This window comes from Phyllobates terribilis, unplaced genomic scaffold (genome assembly GCF_046119375.1).
Source record: "Phyllobates terribilis strain yellow unplaced genomic scaffold, ASM4611937v1 Scaffold_5__5_contigs__length_657084704, whole genome shotgun sequence".
NCBI classification, from domain to species: Eukaryota; Metazoa; Chordata; class Amphibia; order Anura; family Dendrobatidae; genus Phyllobates; species Phyllobates terribilis.
Window position 1 is genome coordinate 184779024 of NW_027362765.1, and position 27471 is coordinate 184806494.

Sequence of the window (27471 nt, forward strand, 5' to 3'; positions counted from 1 at the left end):
ATAAGCCTCTTTCTCCCTTTAAGACACACTTCTGCTCCTCACCCCAATTGATAAAATTCATTTTTCTGAAAACTAGACAAACTACTAGTTCACTGAGGGATCAGATTACAGATGCTTATTGAAGTTTATGGAGAAGGGATGGGAGGGGGGAGTACAGAGACGAACACTAGAAAGATGCAAAACCATCTCTGTATGTGTCTCACGCCAGAGCTCGATTCATAGCTACACTGCTTAGTGTTTATAGACAATCATCTTGGTTATCTCATACATAAATTTGACTTACAACTATTTAGTATATGATTAATTATGCAGATTCTTGTCATGTCACTGCATTGTTACAGTTTTTCTCCTGGTGGTGGAAAAATCTTTTTCTTCCTGTGTAGTACAAAATACAACCTGGTCTCACAATGCCTAATAGCTCAGTGTGTTATTAGGATAATTCCCAAGTGAAAGGTCACTGCTTCAAATCGAGGAGCAGCCATGAAGATTTCCCTAGAAAAGAGAAACAGCATCATCCAGCTCATCAATAGCAGTCTCTCAGCCCAGAAAATTTTCAACCTGCATCATGGGAGTGCCATGACAGTTGGAAGAATACGAAATGAAGTCTTTCCATCCACTCAAAAGCCAAGAGGTGGACATCCAAGCAAAATATAGGAGTCAACAAGTCGGCTCATCACAAGATTTATCAGTTCTGGGGTGACAAACACAGCAGTGGAGGTGGACCGTATGCTTCGTAATAGTGAGATCACAGACGTCCATGCAAGCACCATGCGACGCACATTACACAAGTCTGGAAAGGTGACCCGAATAAAGGTGAAGAAGCCTCGACTTCAACATAGTCATAAGAAGCGTCAGTTTGAGTTTGCAAAAAAGTATGAAAAGTGGACAGTAAAAGATTGGAAATGGGTGATTTGGAGCGATGAGAGGAAAGTCAATAGACTAGGCTCTGATGGGTTCAAATGGGTCTGGAAGAAACAAGGGAAAAAGAGGCTAACGGATCGAGAAATTGAAGGAGCTGTCAAGTTTGGTGGAGTAAGCCTGATGATATGGAGTTGTTTCACAGCCAAAGGTGTTGGATACTTGACCAGGATCGATGATGGATTCAATGCTGAGCTATATGTGAGTATCCTACAAGACGAGTCACTTCGTACACTCGAGTCCTATGGGTATGAAAAGGATGATATAGTGTTCCAGCAGGACAACGACCCGAAGCATATGTCAAGATTGGCAAAGAAATGGTTAAATGACAATGAAGTAGAGGTGCTGGATTGGTCCCCACAGTCCCCAGACCTCAACCCAATCGAACACTTGTGGGTAGAGTTGAAGAAAAAATCTGTATCCATAGACAAGTGAGTCGACCAGTATGCACCAACTTTGGAAACGTGTAGAAGAGACATGGGATCTCATTTCGTTCGAGACATGCTTGAATCTGATCGAGAGCATGCCCAGAAGGATTCAGGCAGTGTTGAAAGCTAAAGGTGGATTTACAAAATACTGACAAAATAATAAAAATTAAAATGTAGAATTTTAGGAGTGACATGACAAGATTCTGCATAATATAATATAATATAATGATATGGAGCCTGAAAGTCAAAAGTTCAAAATATTGTTTCCCTTTTGCTCATTAGTGTAACTTATGTTTCTGTGTGCATTGTATGGGAGACATAACAATTAGTCTCCACCCACTAGCTCAGAGACAACTGAAAATCAGAGATAGAGGCTGCAGAATGGAAATCTGGTGAAATATTAAGAATACAATAAATACAATGGCAAATGATAGTGTTATACCTCATGTGCACACAATTGACAGCTTATTCTGAAAAGTCACTTGAAACGTTAGGTATGCTTTAAATAATTATGTCCATATGATTTTTTCCGTATGATATCAAAAAGTATCATTATGGATCCACAACTGAGTACTGTATACTCAATTTCTTTTTACAGACATTGGTGCATATTTTGAGGCCGGGGTCTGGCTACGTCACAATATCCTGTCTGCTGGGATGGTGGCTGCTCAGCAGTTTGCCAAAGTTGTGACTCTTCCAATGTTTGTTAGCAACCTCACGCGTGAAGAAATTTCGTTTAGTTTCAGAACCACCACTGCTCCAGCAGTTTTGATGTACATAAGCTCATTCTCATCAGATTACATAGCATTTTTGCTCAGGCCAGATGGTAAGTGCTATTTTGCATGTTTTTTTTAATTTATGTAAATTTGCACAAGTATGTTGATCTATTGGCACAGTCCACAAAGACTTTTTCTAGTACAATAGTTAAAGCTGTTTTATTAAGGAAGACATAAGGACACCATCCTTATAAAAGAAAAAAGCCATACTTACCACCAGATTTTGCCTCCCACTCCAGCGCTACCACTCTGATGGTCAGACTGGAAATTATGATGATCCATCCACCAGTCACCTGTCAGTGGCCTCAGAAGTCTATGGTGGTCTTGACATCATTACTTCCGATACAACGAAGAACGTCAGAACTACATCCTTGAAGTAAGGGAGGGTGGCTTTTTTTCTTTTAAAAGGATGACTTCTTTCTATTAATTTTAATATAAGAATCACGATAGCGGCGATAGGAATGTTTATTAGGACCCCGATTGCTATGGTAACCCATCAGCACCCCATGATTGTATAACATAAAGGTGGGGAGTGATCGAATTGACTGCACAACTGGTTGCCATTTACAGATGGACACCCAAACATCTTCATAGTTAAAAAGCAGCTAGAATAAATAGCTTGAATCGCTGTCATTAGAGGTTGAGCACGTTGGCCAAACTGGGTGGGTGCTGGCTGTGCTATATAGCCGGCACCTGGGTCTAACAGCAGCGATCAGAGCTAGTTCTGATTGGTGCTGTTTAAGGGGTATTCTCATGTTATGAAATTTGTTTAGTTAGTTAGACGACATGAAAATAAGCAAGTTTGCAGTTGATTTGCATTTTCTGTCTGCTGTCTTGCTATGAGAGCTTTTATCTTACATTATGTACAGCTTGTTGAAAAGCAGACTGACCACCAGAGCCTGGCCAAGTATATGTAGTAGATACATTCCAGGCTGAAGAGTAAACTCCTTAGATACCAGTCGGCTCTCTCCAGCCCATCGATTCCTATGCAGAAGTTAGCTGCTCAACTCCCCCTCCTTATCAGCTCCGTACTGAGCTGCTGTTATCAGTCCTGCAAAATCGCCAGCCCCCAGGGTCAGCATTTTTCAGAGCACTTCTGCGAATCACTGCTCACTTGAACCATGTGCTTGTTTAAAAGCCCTGTTATCACTAATATGCAAATGTAGTCAGAACAGTGTAGAATTCAGAACAAGTACTGACAGACTGTTAATGTGTCATAGTAGAATAAGCAGTTGGATGAAGCTACTGAACCAGAACTGTCTCTTAATGAGGAATGACCACCCTACAGCAAAGGGAAAATGAAAGGGTGGAGAGCTGTGTGCTGCTCAAGACACAACTTGAGAATAACCCTCTAACTACTTACATGTTACTGTCAATCTCTGAGCATATCTGCAGATGATGTGTGCGCTACATGTACGTCACATGTTGATGTCAAGATGTTAAGCCAAAGTATTATACAAAATTGTTATTCATTTACATGAACCGCATTGGAAGTTCTGTACATTGTGGTGCAACTATCAGTATCTACATTATTATTTATCACAGGTACACTGCAGCTGAATTACCAACTGCGGAGCAATAGCCAGAATGTCTTCCAGCTGAGCAAGAAAAACATGACCGATGGCAGACCTCACAGGGTTAATGTCACCAGAGATTACCGAACGCTTTACTTTCAGGTACTGTTAAGCATGGAAGCTCTTCCTGGTTATAAGGTGACAGATTTGTTGATTGTATATAGTGTCGAATGGGACTTATCTTATATACTATCTTATGTTGGACAGTGACCAATCAGAGCTCATTCTGTAGTATCTAAATGGTTAGACCAGGAAAATCTATCACCGCATCCGTCCCATCAGGACTTTATTGTAGTACATTGTATTAGCCGCCGACCACCAACCATCACAGTGGGGTGCAGGGTGCAGAAAGTGAACCAATAGGGCTCTCAGTCATGATGGCAAGCATGGAAAGATGCATGCTCGATTGCTTGTGGTTTGACAGCCACATTGTTAGAATTAATAAAGAAGATGACCTCTTGGTTAGCCATACTTTGGGGGATTTTTTTCTAGCTTAAACAAGGGGTTTAAAATGAATGCATTACCAGGATGAGTTTTGTTCCTTGCTCTGCAAGGCTTTCACTGAGCAGATGCCTGTCAACCGCATGTCTGACCTGTAGACCCCTCTCTGCTCCCCACAGAGCCAGCACGCCCCTGTCTGTGACAACGCAATGGCTACAACTAGCCGATGCAGAAGCAACAGGGATTACAGTCTGTATGACATGATGGGCCAGATATTTTATCTGCCATACCTCCAACCTGATGCATAACAGAAAATATAGATGCACAACCTGGACTGTATCTTTTCTCCAGCATATATGATGAGCTAAGATTCTTTAGACTTCTGGGTCAGCAGATTGGACCAGTGGCTAGTAATGATCCAGTTTGCCATGGGCATAATGTCCAGCATCCAGTGTATTATCAGAGAGAGTATTCATTGTGGCAGGTAGCTTTGTCAAGCCCAAATGGACCAGATTGTCTTTAACAAGTGTGAAAAACCTTACATTTGTCAAAATGAATCAGGCATGGATCTGTGCTGAATTTCATTCACCTATGGCTGATAGCAATTATTAGATAGGCTGCAGCACCTGGCTGCATGTCGACTGTTCTATAATTTTCTGCTTCCACCAGTGCAAAGGACCCTGTACAGCCGGCATCTCCTGCCTGTTCAACGTGTTATATTTATACTGTGCTGCTGCCGGGGCTGCCAGTGCTGGCCCCACACAGCTGGACACCTCCTTGCCTGTTCAATTATATTCTATACTGTGTGCTGGCTCACAATGCCACTGCTGATACACCGCCACACATTTCCTGCCTGTCTACTGTGTTATATAGCTACTAGATGGTGGCCCGATTCTAACGCATCGGGTATTCTAGAATATGTATGCGGCCGACCGGGCGCGACTAATCAGCGAAGCAGTGTTTAAATGGGTTGTGCACTACTTTATATTAACCCCCCAATGTATCCCCCCGGGGCCCCTAATGAATTTTGTAATTACGTCATGTTATCAATACTGCTTGTGACAACATCGCTGACCACGCACAGCCAGCACTTAATTCCCCCGCTTCCGCTTACATCACGACTATTTGCGGCTGCAGCCAGGGGTCTCCTGTTCCGCGTACCACGGTGAATGAAACGTGACATATACAGTACAGACCAAAAGTTTGGACACACCTTCTCATTTAAAGATTTTTCTGTATTTTCATGACTATGAAAATTGTACATTCACACTGAAGGCATCAAAACTATGAATTAACACATGTGGAATTATATACTTAACAAAAAAGTGTGAAACAACTGAAAATATGTCTTATATTCTAGGTTCTTCAAAGTAGCCACCTTTTGCTTTGATGACTGCTTTGCACACTCTTGGTATTCTCTTGATGAGCTTCAAGAGGTAGTAACCTGAAATGGTCTTCCAACAATCTTGAAGGAGTTCCTAGAGATGCTTAGCACTTGTTGACCCTTTTGCCTTCACTCTGCGGTCCAGCTCACCCCAAACCATCTTGATTGGGTTCAGGTCTGGTGACTGTGGAGGCCAGGTCATCTGGCATAGCACCCCATCACTCTCCTTCTTGGTCAAATAGCCCTTACACAGCCTGGAGGTGTGTTTGGGGTCATTGTCCTGTTGAAAAATAAATGATGGTCCAACTAAACGCAAACCGGATGGAATAGCATGCCGCTGCAAGATGCTGTGGTAGCCATGCTGGTTCAGTATGCTTTCAATTTTGAATAAATCCCCAGCAGTGTCACCAGCAAAGCACCCCCACACCATCACACCTCCTCCTCCATGCTTCACGGTGGGAACCAGGCGTGTAGAGTCCATCCGTTCACCTTTTCTGCATCGCACAAAGACACGGTGGTTGGAACCAAAGATCTCAAATTTGGACTCATCAGACCAAAGCACAGACTTCCACTGGTCTAATGTCCATTCCTTGTGTTCTTTAGCCCAAACAAGTCTCTTCTGCATGTTGCCTGTCCTTAGCAGTGGTTTCCTAGCAGCTATTTTACCATGAAGGCCTGCTGCACAAAGTCTCCTCTTAACAGTTGTTGTAGAGATATGTCTGCTGCTAGAACTCTGTGTGGCATTGACCTGGTCTCTAATCTGAGCTTCTGTTAACCTGCAATTTCTGAGGCTGGTGACTCGGATAAACTTATCCTCAGAAGCAGAGGTGACTCTTGGTCTTCCTTTCCTGGGGCGGCCCTCCTGTGAGCCAGTTTCTTTGTAGTGCTTGATGGTTTTTGCAACTGCACTTGGGGACACTTTCAAAGTTTGCCCAATTTTTCGGACTGACTGACCTTAATTTCTTAAAGTAATGATGGCCACTCGTTTTTCTTTACTTAGCTGCTTTTTTCTTGCCATAATACAAATTCTAACAGTCTATTCAGTAGGACTATCAGCTGTGTATTCACAACTGATGGTCCCAACCCCATTTATAAGGCAAGAAATCCCACTTACTAAACCTGACAGGGCACACTTGTGAAGTGAAAATCATTTCCGGTGACTACCTCTTGAAGTTCATCAAGAGAATTCCAAGAGTGTGCAAAGCAGTCATCAAAGCAAAAGGTGGCTACTTTGAAGAACCTAGAATATAAGACATGTTTTCAGTTATTTCACACTTTTTTGTTAAGTATATAACTCCACATGTGTTAATTCATAGTTTTGATGCCTTCAGTGTGAATGTACAATTTTCAAAGTCATGAAAATACAGAAAAATCTTTAAATGAGAAGGTGTGTCCAAACTTTTGGTCTGTACTGTACGTCACACTGTGACTGACAGAACGTGTTCACTGAACGTGACAGAAGTACATCACACACTGACTGACCGTGTTTAGTAAACGTGACTGAACTATGTCACACTGTGACTGACAAAACATGTTCAGTACGTCATGGGCAGTTGGTGAGTCACATGACCACATGGGCGGAGTCAGCCCTGCTATCTCCCGACTTGTTCTGAAATCCCGCGTCACTGATTGGCCGCGGCCGGACCAATCAGCGACGCGGGATTTCCTGGACGAACAGACAGACGGGATAAGCCGATTATATAGTAGATACTGTATAGGTGCTGGGAACCCTACTCTGCACAGCTTAAATACAGTGATGAGCAAAGGGGTAACAATGATTTGAACTTTTGACTTTCAGGCTCCATATCTCATTATCCACTACTGCTTTGAATGTGAGGCTACCATCTGATGATAGATGATGATAGACAATCATCTTTGCTATCTCATACATAAATTTGACTTGCAACTATTTAGAATATGATTAGTTTAGCAGATTCTTGTCATGTTACTACATTGTTACTGTTTTACTCCAGGTGGTGCAAAAATCTTTTTCTTCCTGTATACTTCAAAATACAACCTGTTCTCACATTCCCTAATACAGTTGTGCTCAAAAGTTTACATACCCCGGCAGAATTTTTCCTTTCATGGTCTTGTTTCAGAGAATATGAATGATAACAAAAAAACTTTTTCTCCACTCATGGTTATAGGTTGGCTGAAGCCATTTATTTTCAAACTACCGTGTTTTCTCTTTTTAAATCTTAATGACAACCAAAAACATCCCAATGACCCTGATCAAAAGTTCACATACCCTGGTGATTTTGGCCTGATAACATGCACAGAATTTGACACAAATGGGTTTGACTGGCTACTAAAGGTAACATCCTCACCTGTGACCTGTTTGCTTGTAATCAGTGTGTGTGCATAAAAGCTGAGCGAGTTTCTGGGATCCAGACAGACTCTTGCATCTTTCATTCAGCCACTGACGTTTCTGGATTGTGAGTCATGGGGAAAGCAAAAGAATTGTCAACGGATCTATGGGAAAAGGTAGTTGAACTTTATAACACAGGAAAGGGATACAAAAAAATATCCAAGGAATTGATAATGCCAGTTAGCAGCGTTCAAACTGTGATTAGCAAATGGAAAATCTGTAATAACCAAACCACGGTCAGGTAGACCAACAAAAATTTCGGCCACAACTGCCAGGAAAATTGTTCGGGATGCAAAGAAAAACCCACAAATAACATAAGCTGAAATTCAGGACTCTGAAAACTAGTGGTGTGGCTGTTTCAAGATGCACAATAAGGAGGCACTTGAAGAAAAATGGGCTGCATGGTCGAGTAGCCAAAAGAAAGTCATTATTGCGCAAATGCCACAAAGTATCTCGCCTACAATGCGCCAAACAGCACAGAGACAAGCCTCAAAACTTCTGGAATAAGGTCATTTGGAGTGATGAGACCAAAATTGAACTTTTTGGCCACAACCATAAATGTTACATTTGGAGAGAGGTCAACAAGGCCTATGATGAAAGAAACACCATTCCTACAGTGAAGCACGGAGGTGGTTCGCTGATGTTTTGGGGATGTGTGAGCTACAAAGGCACAGGAAACTTGGTAATAATTGAAGGAAAGATGAATGCAGCACGTTATCAGCTAATACTGGAGGCAAATTTGCACTCGTCAGCTCGGAAACTGTGAATGGGACGTACTTGGACGTTCCAACATGACAACGATCCAAAACACAAGGCCAATTCGACCTGTCATTGGCTACAGCAGAACAAAGTGAAGGTTCTAGAGTGGCCATCTCAGTCTACTGACCTCAATATCATTGAGCCACTCTGGGGAGATCTCAAGCGTGTAGTTCATGCTAGACAGCCCAGGAATTTACAGGAGCTGGAGGCTTTTTACCAAGAAGAGTGGGCAGCTTTACCATCTGAGAAAATAAAGGACCTCATCCACAACTACCACAAAAGCCTTCAAGCTGTCATTGATGTTATAGGGGGCAATACACGGTATTAAGAACTGGGGTATGTGAACTTTTGATCAGGGTCATTTGGATGTTTTGGTTGTCATTAAGATTTAAAAAGAGAAAACACAGTAGTTTGACAATAAATGGCTTCACCCAACGCATAACCATGAGTGGAGAAAAAGTCTTTTTGTTATCATTCATATTCTCTGAAACAAGGCCAAGAAAGGAAAAATTCTGCCGGGGTATGTAAACTTTTGAGCACAACTGTAGCTCAGTGTGTTATTATGTTAATTCCCAAGTGAAAGGTCACTGCTTTAAATTGAGGAGCAGCCATGAAGATTTCCCAAGAAAAGAGAAACAGCATCATCCAGCTCAACGATAGTAGTCTCTCAGTCAAGAAAATTGCCAAACTGCATCATGTGAGTGCCATAACAGTTGGAAGAATACAAAATGAAGTCCATCTATCCATTCAAAAGCCAAAATATTGGAGTTAGCAAGTTGGCTCATCACAAGGTCTATCAGTTCTGGCTCGACAAACATGGCTTTGGAGGTGGCTCGTATGCTTTCTTAATAGTGGGATCAAAAACGTCCATGGAAGTAATGCACATTACACAAGTCTGGAATGATGGTTCAACAAAAGGTGAAGGAACCTCAACTTCAATATCGTCATAAGAAGCGTCAGCTCTTGTTTGCAAAGAAGTACAAAAAGTGGACAGAAGATTGGTAATGGGTGATTTGGAGCCATGAGACCAAGGTCAATAGACCAGGCTCTGATGGGTGCAAATGGGTCTGGAAGAAACAAGGGGACAAGGAGCTAACAGATCAAGAAATTGAAGGAACTGTCAAATTCAGTGCAGGAAGCCTGATGATATGGCATTGTTTCACAGTCAAAGGCATTGGATGCTTGAACAGGATCAATGGTGGTCTCAATGCTGAGCTACATGTGAGTGTCCTACAAGACGAGTTACTTCATACACTCGAGTACTATGGGTATGAAAAGGACAAAATAGTGTTCCAGCAGGACAGCAACCTGAAGCGTACGTCAAGATTGGCAAAGAAATGGTTAAATGACAATGAAGTAGAGGTGCTGGATTGGTCCCCACAGTCCCCAGACCTCAACCCAATCGAACACTTGTGGGTAGAGTTGAAAAAAAAAATGTATACATACCCAAGTGAGTCCACAAGTATGCACCAACTTTGGGAACATGTAGAAGAGACCTGGTATCAGATTTTGGTCAAGGCATGCTTGAATCTGAGCAAGAGCATGTCCAGAAGGATTCAGGCAGTCTTCAAAGCCAAAGGTAGATTTACAAAATGCTAACAAAACAATAAAAATTAAATTTAAAAGCTTTAGGAGCAAAACAGTAACAATGCAGTGACATAACAAGAATCTGCATAACTAATCATATGCTAAATAGTTACAAGTCAAATTTATGTATGAAATAGCCAAGATGATTGTCTATAAAATGATGGTAGTCTCACGCTGGAAGCAGTAGTGGATGGTGAGATATGGAGCCTGAAAGTCAAAAGTTCAAAACATTGTTACCCTTTTACTCATCACTGTAAATCTGAAACTGTTTCCAATAAAGGGATAATTTTTGCACGACTTTTTAAAAAAACATTGCTTCTTCATTTTCCAAACAGCAAATCTATTGCTAATCCCAAAAAGGGATTTTTGGAATGCTTAAAAGCTATTGTGTCTTTATTTCCAAATCAACAAACCTGTAGCAACTTATCCAAAAAGGGATAGTTTTGGACCATCACTTATCAATAAGCCTTGGCTTCTGACTTCTTTCATGTACACTGCCAGGGTATAAACTCTGACACGGCAGGCATCTGCCTCCAAAATGATATAATTTTATTGTATAATTTTTACATATTTAAAAACATAAACAGTCTGTCTGTGCAATATGTTATTAAACAGGCTATTGCTTAGCATCAGTTATCATCCATTTACTCGTAGCCAGATTTGTAGAGGTCACATTAACATTGCTAAGACTGTGTCTGCATTAAATAACTTCAACGAGGTTGAATACAGCCTTAGGATTTTCAGAATTTTATAAAAATATTTAGATTTGAGAGTCCTCAGTGGTTGATACCTTTTAATGGCTAACTGAAAACATGGTAACAAATTTCAAGCTTTTGAGACTACGCAGGTCTCTTCATCAGGCTAGTATAACACAAAATCTGAAGAGACACATATTTATACACAATAAGACACAAAAATAATGCAATAGATAAGACAGGTGATGGAAAGCAGAGTTATTATGGAGGAGATAAAGAGTTCTGGCTATAAATGTTTTAGCAGTTAATAGATAAGGAGTGTGAAGGTTTTATTGTCCTGTGACTAGGTCCAGTGTTATGATGGCCTCACAAGTCTGAGGGGCACATTCCTTAGTTGATGTAGAATGACATAAATCCATGCGACACATTCATTCCTGCTCTGAAAGTGTTAAAGGTCACCATCAGTTTATATTCTGAGATTCTTCTTTCTCTTTGAGATTTGAAGTTACCTTTTAATACCAGTAATTTCATGTCTTTTATGCTGTGATCAGGGGAACAAAAATGCTTGGCTACAGGTAGATCTATTATTTTTTCTTTTATTGTGTGGCGATGATGATTCATCCTTGTTCTAAGTTTTTGCCCTGTCTCCCCTACATAAAGACCCCCAGCTGGACATTTGGTACATATAATTAAGTACACTACATTAGATGTGATACAGCTGAACGTACCTGGGATCTTATAGTCCTGATGTGAATTGGGGATCTCTATCTTGTCTGTGGTCGTTATAAACGGACAGGTTTTACATTTTTTGCTGGTTGCAAGGAATGGTACCTGTAGCTGGTGGAGGTGACAGGGAGCTTCTGACAATGATGCTTCTTAGATTTGGGGGCTGCCTGAAACACAGAAGTGGGGGGTCTGGAAATATGGATTGTAATCGGGCATCTTTTTGTATTAAGGGTTGTAGTTTCTGTGCAGCTCTTCTTAGCGCCTCCAGATTTGGATTGTTGGTGGCTACTAGAGGCACCCGGTTGCTTTCTTGTTTGGCTTTGTAATGTAGGAGATGATTCCTTGATATTCTGGTGGCTCTTGTAATCTGGTTCTCAATTGTTCTTGGATGGTAGCCCTGATTCAAAAAGGTCTTTGAGGCCATCAAGGTGTTTGCCTCTATCCATCTGGTTGGAACATATCCGATTGTATCTGATGGCTTGGCTGTAAACATTAGAGTTTTTTTATGTGTTTTGGATGGAAACTGTCCCATTTAAGGTATGTAGGATGATCGATTGGTTTTCGGTACAAGGATGTCTCTATTTCATTGTTCTGTAGCTTGATGATGGTGTCCAAAAAGTTAATTTCAGTACAGGAGTAGTTGAGTGTTAGGTTGATGGTGGGATGAAATCGATTAAAGTGTTCATGGAACTTCTTCAGCTGTTGCTTAGACCCCGTCCAGATGATTAAAATATCGTCAATGAAACGATAGTAGACCAGAGGCCTGATAGGACATGAGGACAAAAAGTCACTTTCAAGCTCGGCCATGAAAAGATTTGCGTACTGTGGAGCCATTTTACTTCCCATCACTGTACCAGTCTCCTGTAGATATATGCTGTTATCAAATTCAAAGTAATTGTGGGTGAGGATGAATTCTGTAAGTTTGACCACAGAATCAGCATCAATTCCTGTATTTTCCATGAAGATTTTGCAGGCATTTAATCCATCCTGGTGTGGGATATTAGAATACAAAGATTCCACATCCATGGTGGCCAGGATGGATCCTTCTGGTAGAGGACCTATTGCTGCTAGTTTATTCAGTAGGTCCGTTGTGTCCTGAATTTAGCTGGGTGTATTCTTTCTCAGGGGTTTAAGAACACACTCTACCCATCCAGAAACTTGCTCAGTAACGTTGCCCATACATTAAATAATTGGTCTTCCTGGATTTCCAGATTTGTGGATTTTGGGGAGCATATAGAATTATAGAATGTCCCTATTCTTGGACTCTCTGGTATCAGGTCATCGGCTCTTATGGATTTGTCAGGCAGACAAGATACCAACTTGTTTAGCTCCTTGTAATAGTCCTGTGTAGGGTCAGACTCCAGTTTTTTGTAGTAGCGCGTGTCCATCAGTTGTCTGTTTGCTTCCTTCATGTAGTCTGATGTGTTCATCTTCACTATTGCACCACCCTTGTCAGCAGGTTTAATGATGATTTCAAAGATTGTATGGCCTTTCTCTCCTGGGCACTGATGTTGGATGCTTGTCTCCGGTTTGTGTCTAGGATGGTGGATTTTATCACATGTCTGAAGGAGTCTATATATGTATCCAAATGAAGGTTGTGTCCAGATGGAGGTGTCCAATCTGACCTCTTTTTGGTTGTCAAGATCCCTTTTCCTTCAGTTCGGGTGGGTTCTGAATCTTCTGTAGCATTGAAGTATTCCAGTATTCCCTCAGGCGCAGTCTCCTGAAATAATTTTCCATATCACTACAGAGTTCAGTTTTATCTAGGGCAGGGGTCTCAAACACGGGGCCCGCGGGCCGCATGCGGCCCCTCCGGCTGCTTCTTGCGGCCCGCAGGCTCTAATTTTGGATTTTATGATAAGGCATAGGCAGTGTTAACATGAAATAGGTGGTCCGCGGCCACTAATACATTATAATGAGAATTGGTCAGATAACCACATAGTGGAAAAGCAATATTGCAGATTACTATATCCGACCCCACTCTGCTGCCAGTACCTATGCAAATATTTTAATACTCACTATCCTTGGATGAGTTATATACCATAATAAAAGTTAAGTTTTAAGGGCTTTAGTTTGGGGTTCTAGTTGCCAACTAGGCGAAATGTTGTTAATGTTATTGCCCCTACGCTGTCTTTAGGTTGAACAGTGTTGGTTAGACAGGTGCAGAAAGGACGCCGAGGGAACGGAGGACAGGTGAGAATCTTTTTTTTTTTTCTCTGTCATGTGAAATACACCACAGGGGACCCTGTGCGCAGTATTGGGGGGACGGGGACCCTGTGCGCAGTATTGGGGGGACGGAGACCCTGTGCGCAGTATTGGGGAGACGGGGACCCTGTACGCAGTATTGGGGGAGACCTGGATGGGGGACATGTCTGCAACATGGGGACCTGGATGGGGGACATGTCTGCAAGATAAGGACCAGGATGGGGGACCATGTCTGCAATATGGGGGACCATGTCTGCAGTATGGGGGACCAGGATGGGAGACCATGTCTGCAATATGGGGACCATGTCTGCAATATGGGGACCATGTCTGCAATATGGGGGACCTGGATGGGAGACCATGTCTGCAATATGGGGGACCTGGATGGGAGACCATGTCTGTAATATAGGGGACCTGGTTGGGGGACCATGTCTGCAATATGGGGGACCTGGAGGGGGGACCATGTCTGCAATATGGGGGACCTGGAGGGGGGACCATGTCTGCAATATGGGGGACCTGGAGGGGAGTCCATGTCTGCAATATGGGGGAACTGGAGGGGAGACCATGTCTGCAATATCGGGGAAGTGGAGGGGAGACCATGTCTGCAATATGGGGAACTTGGAGGGGAGATCATGTCTGCAAGATGAGGACCAGTTCAAAAGGTGTATAGAAAATAAAATGGTATCACTAAAAATGTCATTTTGTCATGCAAATAATGCGGCCCCCCCAAATTAAATGTTTTTCCTTGTACGGCCCATATGCCCAGCTGAGTTTGAGACCCCTGATCTAGGGCCTTAGTAGGACAAAAGGAGAGTCCCCTAGAAAGCACGGCCAGCTCCGCTTTGTTGGGTGTATAATCTGAGAGATTGATGACACAGTTAGATGCTTCTGTGTTTGGAATGGAGTGGTTGTCCAAATTGTCAGGTTTTGGCTTTGTTTTGTAGCTGTTTGTATAGTGTCTTGAATTTAGGCGCAATCTGTGCAGCTTCTTTTCCTTGTTATGAATCAGAAGGGTCCGTAGTTTGTTGTAGTATTGCTGTAATTTTTACTGAATGTTATACACATCTTTTCAGGGCAATTAGGCTTTGCATTTCTTGCGGTTTGCGTTGAATCCATTTGCCACAAATCAAATTTTTGGGAAGAATTTGGCAAAGCTAGTGAATTCGAATTTTAAAAGATTTGCTCATGTGTAGTGACGATGTCATCCTGTACATCAATGGCAGTCAGCAGGTGAACTCCTATCTACGCATAAGAGTATGTTCTGGGCTGATTGCCACAATGAGAGTATTATGCCCATGATGAAAGGTTTAGAATGCTGAGCTGGGATTAAACTAATTACACAGATAGAGTACTACTTGTGTTGGTGAGTTATTATATGGGCAGGGCAAACATTTTTTTTTCAGGAGTGCTAATGTTTTTTCTTTATTATTAGGTTGGGACTATACGGCTACTTTGGCTGCAACACAGATCGCAATTTCTGACACTAACTCTTCTCTTATAGGTGGACTATTACGATGTGGTCCAGAAACAGTTCTTGTTGTGGGAAGATCCCAAGTTCGATACTCCAAAAGCTATTTATCTTGGAAGAGTTGTCGGTGAGTTTTTAAACGTTAAAGAGAATGTGTCAGTCATGTCATGACGCTCAAATCATGGCAAGCATGGAATACAAACAACAGTGGCGGACAGAGACAGAAGAGGACCCCTGTGCAAGAACAGTATATGGGCCCCTCTTTGTGTTTGTGACAGAAGCTGCTTGCCGATTTGAAGGTAGAAGTGGGCCTCCTTACCTTCTGGTTGCACCAATGATGTGTCCACCCCTTACAGACAGGCTCCCTCATTACATAGAACAATGTTTTGCTTTGAAATGCTGCATCTTTTTAGAGAAAATGTAGCTTGAAAAATGAGTCAGGGAATTCTTGCCCTGGCCTCTCCTACTCAGCTCGGTAAGCACCCGAGCATGCCTTGTGAAAGGGTTAAACGAGCACGCTCGCTCATCACTAGTTCCCATTAAAAACTTCCTGATATACAGTATAATTACAAGTTTGCTGACATGAAAGCTGTTTCCCATAATAAGTAAATATTAATAAAGAGTGGAATGGGTCAAGTAAAGCTTAAAAAAAAAAAAAGCGCATGGACCGCACCTCCAAAAATTCATGTTTCTGATCAGACTATGAAGCCCACTGCCACGTCACGGCAAACCTCTTAGTGAGTCCTAACGTTTCCTGCCTAAAAGGAGCGGCGTCGTGCGCCAACCACCGTCACGGCGACAATGCACCAGCAGGGCGGGCGGCCTGGTGCCTCACAGCACCTATGCTGCAAGCCTAATTTAGCCATTATCTGCTGATGGACTTGCAGTGTGGATCAGAGAATACAAATCCTCTGCAAAATTATTTGTAAGTGTTGGTGCTTATAAACAGAAGAACCATCATTGCTAAAAACCCATCCCATTTCACCATTTTGTCAACAGCCCCCCAAAGTGTCATCTACTAATTTAGCACTTGGCAACAGTGGGCATGGATGTTTTTCACTTCTCCCATGACTGTAATATGGGGGCTTACTCTGTCATCCCCTTTTTTGGTACCAAAGGAGGAACTTTCTCGATATGTCTTCCACTAGTCATTGTAAGTGTGTCTCCATGGATCCTCCCCACTAACCACTGCCGTGATTTAGTAACGTGATGGTAGCACCAGCCGGGTGTTACATATTTCTGATAGAGCCCAGTTTTACATGTGTTATCAGCTGTTGTGAGCTGTAAAATTATGTTTTATCTAACATGGCAATATATAGTTATTTGTTCTCTCTGAGCCAGGCTGCGTATAATACTTCCTAGATCCCTTTGTCTGTTATTGCCATGTGTAGCCACCCAGATTGCCTGAATGTGAGTGGGAAGGCCCCTCACAGCTGCCTGTGTAAAAAGCTCAAGGTCTGGCTCTCCCTCATCTACCCTCCATCATTAGCTTTTCCCATTCCAAGTACAAGTGCTTCTCACTAAATTAGAATATCATCAAAAAGTTAATTTATTACAGTTCTTCAATACAAAAAGTGAAACGCATATATTATATAGAGTCATTACAAACAGAGTGATTTATTTCAAGTGTTTATTTCTGTTAATGTTGATGATTATGGCTTACAGGCCAATGAAAATACAAAAGTCATTATCCCAGTAAATTAGAATAATTAACAAAAAACACCTGCAAAGGCTTCCTATCGTTTAAAAAGGTCCCTTAGTCTGTTTCAGTAGGCTCCACAATCATGGGGAAGACTGCTGACTTGACAGATGTCCAGAAGGCAGTCATTGACACACTCCACAAGGAGGGTAAGCCACAAAAGGTCATAGCTAAAGAAGCTGGCTGTTCACATAGTGCTGTATCCAAGCATATTAATGGAAAGTTGAGTGGAAGGAAAAAGTGTGGTAGAAAAATGTGCACAAGCAACCGGGATAACTGCAGTCTTGAAAAGATTGTTAAGAAAAGGCCATTCAAAAATTTGGGGGAGATTCACAAGGAGTGGACTGCTGCTGGAGTCATTGCTTCAAGAGCCACCACATGTATAAAGGACATGGGCTACAAGTGTCACATTCCTTGTGTCAAGCCACTCATGACCAATAGACAACGCCAGAAGCGTCTTACCTGGGCCAAGGAGAAAAAGACCTGGACTGATGCTCAGTGGTCCAAGGTGTTATTTTCAGATGAAAGTAAATTTTACATTACATTTGGAAATCAAGGTCCCAGAGTCTGGAGGAAGAGTGGAGAGGCCACAATCCAAGCTGCTTGAGGTCTAGTGTGAAGTTTCCACAATCAGTGATGGCTTTGGGAGCCATGTCATCTGCTGGTGTAGGTCCACTGTGTTTTATCAAGACCAAAGTCAGCGCAGCCGTCTACCAGGAAATTTTAGAGCACTTCATGCTTCCCTCTGCCAACAAGCTTTTTGGAGATGGAAATTTCATTCTCCAACAGGACTTGGCACCTGTCCACACTGACAAAAGTACCAATACCTGGTTTAAAAACAACAGTATCACTGTGCTTGATTGGCCAGCAAGCTCGCCTGACCTTAACCCCATAGAGAATCTATGGGGTATTGTCAAGAGGAAGATGAGAGACACCAGACCCAACAATGCAGACGAGCTGAAGGCTGCTATCAAAGCAACCTGGGCTTCCATAACACCTCAGCAGTGCCACAGGCTGATCTCCTCCATGCCACACCACATTGATACAGTAATTGATGCAAAAGGAGCCCCGACCAAGTATTGAGTACATTTACTGAACATACATTTCAGTAGGCCAATACATTTTTCAAGCTGTTATAAAGTATTCTAATTTACTGAGATAATGAGTTTTGTGTTTTCATTGGCTGTAAGCCATAATCATCAACATTAACAGAAATAAACACTTGAAATAGATCACTCTGTTTGTAATGACTCTATATAATATGAGTTTCACTTTTTGTATTGAAGAACTGAAATAAATTAACTTTTTGATGATATTCTAATTTAGTGAGAAGCACCTGTACATGGCTAAGGGGTAATGTTTCTCTTTGTGGAGAGTGACACACCGGCTCTGGCATGCCAAAGTAAGGAGGCTTATTCCCCGTGTAATGCTTCTCTGGGAAATGTAATATGCAAATTGCCTCTTCAGAGAGGAAAAGGACTTAAACTTTATAGCGCCTCCCTGAAACACCGTGTCTCCAACTTGAGATTTTGATTTGGCTTTTATCCTAAGTCATATTGCACGACTCGTTAAAGGGTTGATTGTGACTTGTAGGATTGCTGCTTCCAATAGGTGGCGCTATAGAGCACAAGTCCTCTTCCTCTCTGAAGAGACAATTTGCAAAGTACATGGCCAGAATATGTTCAGGCCTAATTGTCTGATCTGACCATGGCTAACACTATCCACGGCAAATGTTACTCCATTTAAAATAGTAGGGCAACTTGGCTGCATCCGTTCTCCCCCCTCGATTTTTTTTTTTAGTACAGTGTCTTAAAAATGGAAATTGTGCAAAAGTAACAACAATAAAAAAGTGCCAATCTTAAAAAAGATAGTAGGTAATGAAATGTGAAGTGAAAAGTAGAGAAATTCTTGAAAATGTCTGAAATTTCTGCCATTTATTATATTTCTATTGTTAGAGACTGGGACAATAGATTCAGATGTACAGAAGTTCAACACACCTGGCTTCATAGGATGCCTAGCAGATGTCCGCTTCAACAACATCACCCCAATACGAGACATATTCCGATCCCCTAGAGCATCAGAAGTGATCACCGTAAAGGGAAATCTGGTGGAATCTAACTGCGGAGCCATGCCTCTGAAGGTGTACCATATACCATACGAACTGGACCCGTGGTATATGGGCGCAGGTGAGGGACCATGTTACTCAGAATTGACTATTGCCTTATTGTGGACTCTAGATGTAAATACTAATGAAATAGTTAACATCAGAATAGTATCTGCAATATAGGATGATGTCTACTGCATTTCCTTCATTTAACATTACTTCCTAATGAGCCAGACTATAGGTATAGGTTTAAATAAAATACTGCTAAATTGGTGCATTCAAGATTTAGCTTGTTGTATTCTGACCCAGTGACTAAGCTAAATCCTAATTATATTCTGTCTTGTAGTATTTCCTCATGTACATGATGATGGTCTTGCTGGAATCATTGCATGTGAGTACAATTTTCCCTCTCAACCAAACATAATAGTAGGCGACATTTCAAAATTTGTGAAAAGTTCATTACTTTTCAGTACACGTATTGCAGTTTATCTTGCCTATCAGGCCCATACAGGACTTAATATTACTAGTAAAGGTGGCCCCCATGTCTGCCATGTTTGTACTCCTATGAGTCCTGAAACAGGGCTTCATAGGAGATAATTACATTTATTAGGCAGCGTCAGACGGCCGTAAATTCATCCTAGAGAATGGGGCCGATTATGCAAATGACACTCTGATCAAACTCTGATCACAGTTTGATACCAATGTCAGTATAGTGTGATCTGATTCTCTCGAATGAGGGAATTGGAGCACACTGTGATAAGATGGAAAACAAAATTTCTCCATTTTATGAGTCTGTGGAAATCAAACTGCACTCAGATGTCATCCGAGTGCAGTCCGATGTTTTCCACGCACCCATAGACTTGTAAGGGTAAGTACCATCCGATTTACAAGTAAGATCCCAGCATGCTGCAATTGACAGATTCTGTCAGTGAAAAAATTGTGCATCAGCACTGCCCCATTGAATAATGTTGGTCCGAGCGCTATCCGATAAAAATCGAATAGCACTTGTCCAATGTATATTCTCATGTGAGCAAGCCCTAATATACGGAAGTATTGCAGTGCATTGTACCAGTGATCAAGCAATTATAGGTTCAAGTCCCTTATAGTGAACACTCTAAAAAGAAATAAATTAATGAACACCAGAACTGCAGTTTTATTTTCCAATGCCAACCTCCATCCCCCAAAAAGAGAGCTGGGTGAAGACTTCTGAGGTACAAACACTCTTTTGATTGTTTTTAACCCTATTGAAAAATGGTTTCAGACATTTGCGAGAATCGGGAATCTGAAACCTCCTTTATTAGGCGTATGTTGCCTTGTTTTCTGTTGAAAAACTGGTGTTTTTTTTAATGTCACTATTTTTAAAAGGTTGTACCAGGCTTGGAAGTTATCCTATATCAATAGGATAGGGGATAACTTTTCGATCACTTGGAATCTGATCACTAGGACTACACAGATCCGAGAACTGGGGCGCTGAGGACCCCCATGTGAATGGAGCGGAGGTTGATCATGATCTCACTTCTTCTGGATGTCTGATTTGTCCAAAGAAGAGGACAGTGAAGTGGCTGCTGATTGGCTGCAGTGATTGTGTGACATAATGTCATGCGAGCCCCGGGAAACCCATTGTTGATATTGGCTGGAAGTGATTGAAAAGGGGTTGTCTGAGTAGTGTACAACCCCTTTAAGTTGTCCTAAATATTGAATCAAACCTTTTATGATGAATTAAAGCATGCACCATTACAGAATTAGCAGTTTAACCAATCAGGAGTCAAAAAAAAGCCAAAATGGACAGACTAGTTATCACATAAACTGATACAGATAGTTGTTGAGTGGACACAAATGGACGGTTATAGGAAGTTTTGCCCCCAGCAGTTTTCCCCCAGGTACATTTCGCCCCGCACATTTCGCCGCCAGGAAGATTCGCCCCCGCACATTTTGCCCCCGCACGTTTTGAACTGGGGGCGATATGTGCGGGGGTGAGATGTGCGGGGGCAAAACATCCTGGGGGCCAAATGCTGGGGACGAAATGTGCGGGGGCCAAATGTACCCGGGGGCGAACTGCTGAGGGCGAAACATCTAATTCCCCAAATGGGCAACACAATTAGTTACATTCAAAGGCAAATTGACATCTCTTGTATAATGAAATGTAAACTATTTCTTTCTTCTTTTTTAACCAGTTGTGGTGATTTTCCTCTTCCTCCTCGCGGTTGCCTGTTTGTTTTTGGTTTATCATTATTTCCACCGGTATAAAGGATCTTACCTCACCAATGAACCAAAAGCTATAGACACTCCAAGTGCTCCAAAGTCTTCCATGAGGAAAGAACAGCCTCTTCCACAAATTGAGGAAGAAGGGACTAGATCAGAATAGCCTTGACTGTGGTAGTATTCTCCAGGAAGCAGCAGCCATCGGTTCACGGGAAGTCTGGGAACTTAACCACTGGAATAACTTATTGGTCCTGTTTAGTTTTGTTGAAAATGAGGGAGTGGAAAAGGATGGACCATAGAGTGATATAAACAATGGACTGACAAAATTACAAAGTATCATCTAGTAGAGCAAAGAACAGCAGACTGAGGAGTGAGTATACCATTCATCTTCCAGTACCTGCATTAACTGCATTCATTAAAGAATTTCCTGAGAATGCTGATCCATAACTATCCAGATATAAAAAGTTTCCATTTCTAGAGAGCCAATGTGTTTTTTTTTAAATATTACAAGTGGGAAATGAACCACACCTTACAATATACAATGTGTGCTCCTGCCCAGGGCATACGGTATTTAGTATGCCATTGCCTAAACATTTTTGTTACAGTTCAAGCATATTCCATCCAGGACCAACTATGTAAAGGAAGACCTCTGATGACTTCTATTCTAAATATGGAGGTATGTGTACACTAGGAGATAAGGGTCAGGTCTCTAGTTGTCCCACTGTCCAGGCATTGTGCTTTAACTATTCTCGGCAGCGAATAAGACCATTGCCTTTGGGGCTAATGTATTTGACTAAACAGAACTTGGCTTAGAAATATTGAAAAACAAGAAGTACTGTCTGAATGTTCTACTAAGAGAAGTATGTATGGAGGTTTGGTACGAAGCTTTAGCATAATTGGTCCTGAAATCCACTTCTGTGAACCAAGGTCATAAGAAGACCCGTACCAGTTCTCTGTCTCGTAGTCATCACCCGCACCACTGTTCATACTACAGCGAAATGTCAATTATTCACAAGTGTCTGGTCTCTTAAAAATGGAAAATAAAATGTGCCTCACTTAATCTCCCCAGAGTGCAAGAAATGCATGAAATTCCAAAAATGAATGCTAAGCAAAATTGATGGAAGCATATATATGTAAAGGTCCAGATATTACCATTTATCTGATACGAGAGATTTCAGGGAATTACTCTAAAACAAACCCAATACATCACAGTACACCATACACAATATACCATATAGAACATTCACACATGGATCACACAAGTGGTGAAAGGAATAATCAATAATCCCATTGATTTTAATTGGAATAAAGGGATGGTATAATCAGAAAATAACCTATTGTTTAAATCAGGTTTTTCGGTTTAGTGTATGTGAAAAAAAAGTAGTCTTTTAGTAATGTTTTCCCATTTTACAATCTGTATTAAAAATTACAAATCTTGCAATTCTCACACTTGTCACTGGGGCTAATTTAGATTCATACTTACTGTTCTTTCAGGAAATTCACATGTACATTAGCAGCAACAGATTGACTCCGACCCTATCTCTTGTATTCGCGCATGTAATAAGCGTGTGCAAAGGTCATTGTGAAGGGAGCAGAAGCAGGGAGCTCTGAAGATGCCCACTGTGAATAGTGAATCATGTGTTATTAGCTGTGTATAGAGGCATTACCTGTTCATGGTTATAATAGGTCTGCTGAAAACGCTTCCTGAAAGGACAGGGAGAGGCTAACATAGTCCCAGACAGTGGACAGTGTGAACATTGCAAAATTACTAATTTTGTTAATACAATTCACGAGATGAAAAAAAATATATATTTTTTTAAATACATGTAACATAAAAAGTAAAACAGTAGGTCATTTTCTGATTACACATTTCCTTTATGTTATAACAAAAAAATATTTTATACATACAGCTTAGATTGTGCTCAACAGTGCAATTTTGGATGAATTCTTCTATTTTTTTGGATTTATAGATATGGTTTAAAACAATTCTTCACAGTTTTCCATTTTGGATAAGCATGCAAACACCGTGGTGTGTGAACACAGCCTTTGAGACACTGTACAACTAATGTATCTCACTGAATAGGACACTATGATTTGACTAAGACACAATCATGTGCCATGCACACTTAGTGCCCACAGTTGGATTGCTGTTTAAGCCTTGGGGGTCAGACGAGAAAGAACATTGGAAAAAGGCGAGAACTATACCACTGCTGCAGCGTGCTTTACTACCACTGCAAGACTGCAGCAGGAAAAAGGCTGCAACATGGGGATTCAGAGATTAAAAATGCCATACAATGCACAACTGCAAGACAGGTGCTATTTGACATCTGCAGGCAGAGAACTGGACAATTAAAGGGGTTGTCCGAAATTGGATCATAGAAAGCGTCTGGTATTGCAGCCTGATGCTGTTTCTGGGAGGAAAACATTTTATTTATTTTTTTTCTTATACTGGACGACCCCTTTAACAGCAATAACATCACTTTTGGATGGTGCCATTATTAATGATCTTCATAGTTTACCAGGAAGAATAGTGGAATCTGGTTGTTTTCAAGTAGGCAGCATCGAAAATCTGTTTTATGCCTTGACCAACCCCTGAACTTCTCAATGGCTGCTGACCACACCGGACATAAACCTTCTTCAACAACACTGCCAGAACAAGGACAATACATTCAGTATGATACTTGTCAACTCCTATCTATTACAATAATATAGCTTTATACATAAAGGAGAATGGAAACGCTGTGGTATTGTGGATCTCACTATAAACAAGTATGCAAAAAAAAAAAAACAACTTTCTATTTAGATGTATAACAGAGTTATCATTAGCATTGAACCTGTCCTTATGTTTTTAGGGATGTTGTTCAGTTGTCACCTAATTATGATGGCTATTGTACCAGGATTGCTGAAATGAATATAGTAATAACCAGAATAAACAATAAAACACAGCATTCAGAAAATGTCATATGTATTTTCCTGAGCTTTTCTTGTGATAAGAAATATCTGCTTTTCATTGACCAAAGTTAGCATTTTCTTAAACTTTTTATACATTACTGCACCCACCTCGTGACACTGACTACAACTATGAAGATAGACAGAAGTCTTATTTAATAGTTGTTGCTATTGGAGCACCGCTCAGCCACTAATGGAAGACTAATGTCGGGTTGCATCATTAAGCAGCGATATTATGGGTCCATATTTTGGAAGGATGGTATTTTGTCTTGATGTGACAACTTGGGTCATACATGTCTTCTTGATATCAATGATCTCAGTGAACCGCTCAACCATGATGAACAATTGGGATGCCTCCTCTGTACCGCTGCACATACCTACATAGAATACTATTGTGGCGAAGAAATGGGTCTGAAATCCTGGATGTTCAGGGAGACCGGACCACACAACTGCAGCAGAGATGCTCCATCCAATATGTGCTTAATTATTTCTTCTAATGTTCTGGGTTGTAACATAAATGCAGAAATATACAACTGGTGGTTATTCTAGATATCTACATTCAGAGACTGAAAACAAAACCATATTAATTCACTTGCACTACAGGGAATCGGTTAGGATAATTTTACTACTGAAACTAGTGGTGCAATAAAAATGAGACCAGCCTTGTAATCTGAAGAGCCATCCCGGAGAAATTGAGCTCTGAAGCGAAATGCAAATTAGGCCGGAAGTGCATTGGGGAGTGGAGGTGTGCTCCAAGTGCATCAACATCACCCCAATGCACTTTCAGGTTAATTTGCATATGGCTTTAAAGCTCAATTTCTCCGCAGTAGCACTTCACATGATAGGTATAATTAACCTATCTTGGCCAGCCAGAGTTAAAACATATGATCCATAGTCTTCTTAGGAAAATATGATAGATCATAATAAGTAATCAATTTTTCTAACAAGGAACATCTATTGGATTTTGTTGGGAAACGGTATGCTGTCCATTTTGATTTGACGCTATGAACCCAGCTGTATTCTGCATCCTCATTATAATCTTATTATTCCACATTACAGTAATAGCGAAACAGATTTGTACTTTATAATACTGAATAACAACAATTTCTTGATTTGTCTTTCAAAGCAAATTTGTCACACTGAACCCATTTGTTATGTCTGTGCTCAGAGTATTATGGGGCAGGAGGAATAGAGTACATTAAAGGGGTTGTCCACTACTAGGAAAACCCATTCTTGATCTAAATGTTTGGCCCCGATAATATAAAAAATCTTATACTCACCTCCTGTGCCGGCGCCGTTCCAGTGGTGTCGGCACTTGCTCGCCCAGGGCTCTCGTGCGGTTATTGTGACATGTGACCCTGGCGCCCAACCAGCGCTGGCATCACTGTCTCCGCCTTCAAACGAATTGAACATGAAGAGGAAGTCCGGGCTGCAGCTGATCTCTGACTTCCTCCTCATGTTCAATTCGTTTGAAGTCAGGGACAGTGACGCCAGCGATGATTGGGCGCCAGGCTCACTTTTCACAATACCCACATGACAACCCCTGGGAGAACGAGTGCCGGCAACATGGGAATGGTGCCGGCACGGGAGGTGAATATAAGCTTTTTTTATTTTATCGGGCCGAACATTTAGATCAAGAAGGAGTTGTCATAGTAGTGGACAACCTCTTTAATGCAGGATTTTATTGTATAGAAGTTGGCATTGGGTCTCTTTTGCCTCAGTGTTTGTAAGCCAAAATCTTGAGTGCTACCCAAATCTGGAATAGGTGAAAATCTTTCTATTATACTTATCTCTGTGTAGGTTCCACTCCTGGTTTGTTTTACAAATGCCGATGTCTAAGGGTATGTGCACCTGACGTCTTGAAGATACCTGCAGACTTGCTGATGTTTGCTAGGTAAAGCTGCTTTAGGAAAAAGCCAACGTCTTTTTTTCCTCAAGTGGCTTCACTGGCTTCACCGGCATAATCTTGTTTTCTATAGTTTAATCTATAACGAGTGGGCAGCTTCCTTGTATAAGACACCGAAGAATGAACATGTTACTTTTTTTTACTGCTTCATGATTTAAGAGGTTGTCCTCTACTTTTACATTGAAGGCCAGTCCTTAGGATTGGTCATCAATGTCTGATCGACCGGGGTCCGACACCCAGCACCCCCCGCCGATCAGCTGCTATTGGTGTCGGTGGCTGCCAGTACTCACTCGCCAAACTGCTCCGTCTACTTATAGTGGCTGCCGCAGGGTACTGCACATTCGCCTCCTATTGATTTGAATAGGAGGCGGATGTGCAGTACCCTGTGGCAGCCACTACAAGTAGACTGGGCAGCTTGGCAAGTGAGTATTTCTGGACGGCGGCCGCCGACACAGATAGCAGCTGATCGGCGGGGTGTGCCAGGTGTCGAACCCTGGCCGATCGGACATTGTAGACCAATCCTAAGGACTGGCCTTCAATGTAAAAGTAGTGGACAACCTCTTTAACACTGAACACATGGCACAGCATCGATGTTTTTACATTATTTTAACTTTTTGCTGAGGTTTCGCAGCACTTTTGAGATTTAGTTCCAGACGTAATCTGCCTGAAAAAGATGTATTCTATACACACCCTAATGGCTCATTCACACATTTTTCCACGTACAAGAAAAACAGACCGATTATTCTGATTAGACTTTGATCAGAGTGTGATCCAAGTGTCATCTGTTTTTCTCGTATGTGGAGAAAAAAAAAGTTTCTCCACCTTCTCCATTCTGGCAGTCCAAGAAAATAGGACCATACTCGGATGTTATCCAAATGCAGTCCGATATTTCATGGACCCATTGACTTGGATTGCTGATTTTGATCTGACCCGCGGATCAAAATTGAGCATGTCTCCTATATTTTTCACGGACCATTTGATCCGATGGAAAAAAAAATAAAAATTGGACGTGCACAGCCCCATAGAATATCATAGGCACTCGTACGCAAAAATCGGACATGTGAATGAGACCTAAATTAGGTCTAATTCATGATGTCTTAGGAGTCTAATAGGCGGTTCAATTCAGTGATTGACAGCTATCTTTAACCTCACACAGAGAGGGCTGTAAATCTCCATGTTGCTCCACCCACTGGACTCCTAATTCTTGCAACTCTTCTCATCCTCCTGCTCCATAGAAAGGACAACATGTTCAGTGTGACAATTCACATTAAATAATCCTGATGGC

General features: G+C 41.6%; 1 protein-coding gene across 1 annotated transcript in view; it reads left to right on the forward strand.

The window, feature by feature from the left end:
* The window catches only part of CNTNAP1 (contactin associated protein 1), a 143387-nt gene extending 117662 nt beyond the window's left edge, over nt 1–25725 (forward strand). The window contains exons 19-24 of the mRNA XM_073683594.1: nt 1945–2172; nt 3668–3798; nt 15360–15453; nt 18981–19211; nt 19476–19520; nt 21304–25725. Of these exons, the coding sequence (XP_073539695.1) occupies nt 1945–2172; nt 3668–3798; nt 15360–15453; nt 18981–19211; nt 19476–19520; nt 21304–21494 (920 nt within the window). The 3' untranslated portion in view covers nt 21495–25725. The remainder of the gene's footprint in view (nt 1–1944; nt 2173–3667; nt 3799–15359; nt 15454–18980; nt 19212–19475; nt 19521–21303) is intronic.
* The last annotated feature ends 1746 nt before the right edge of the window (nt 25726–27471 follow it).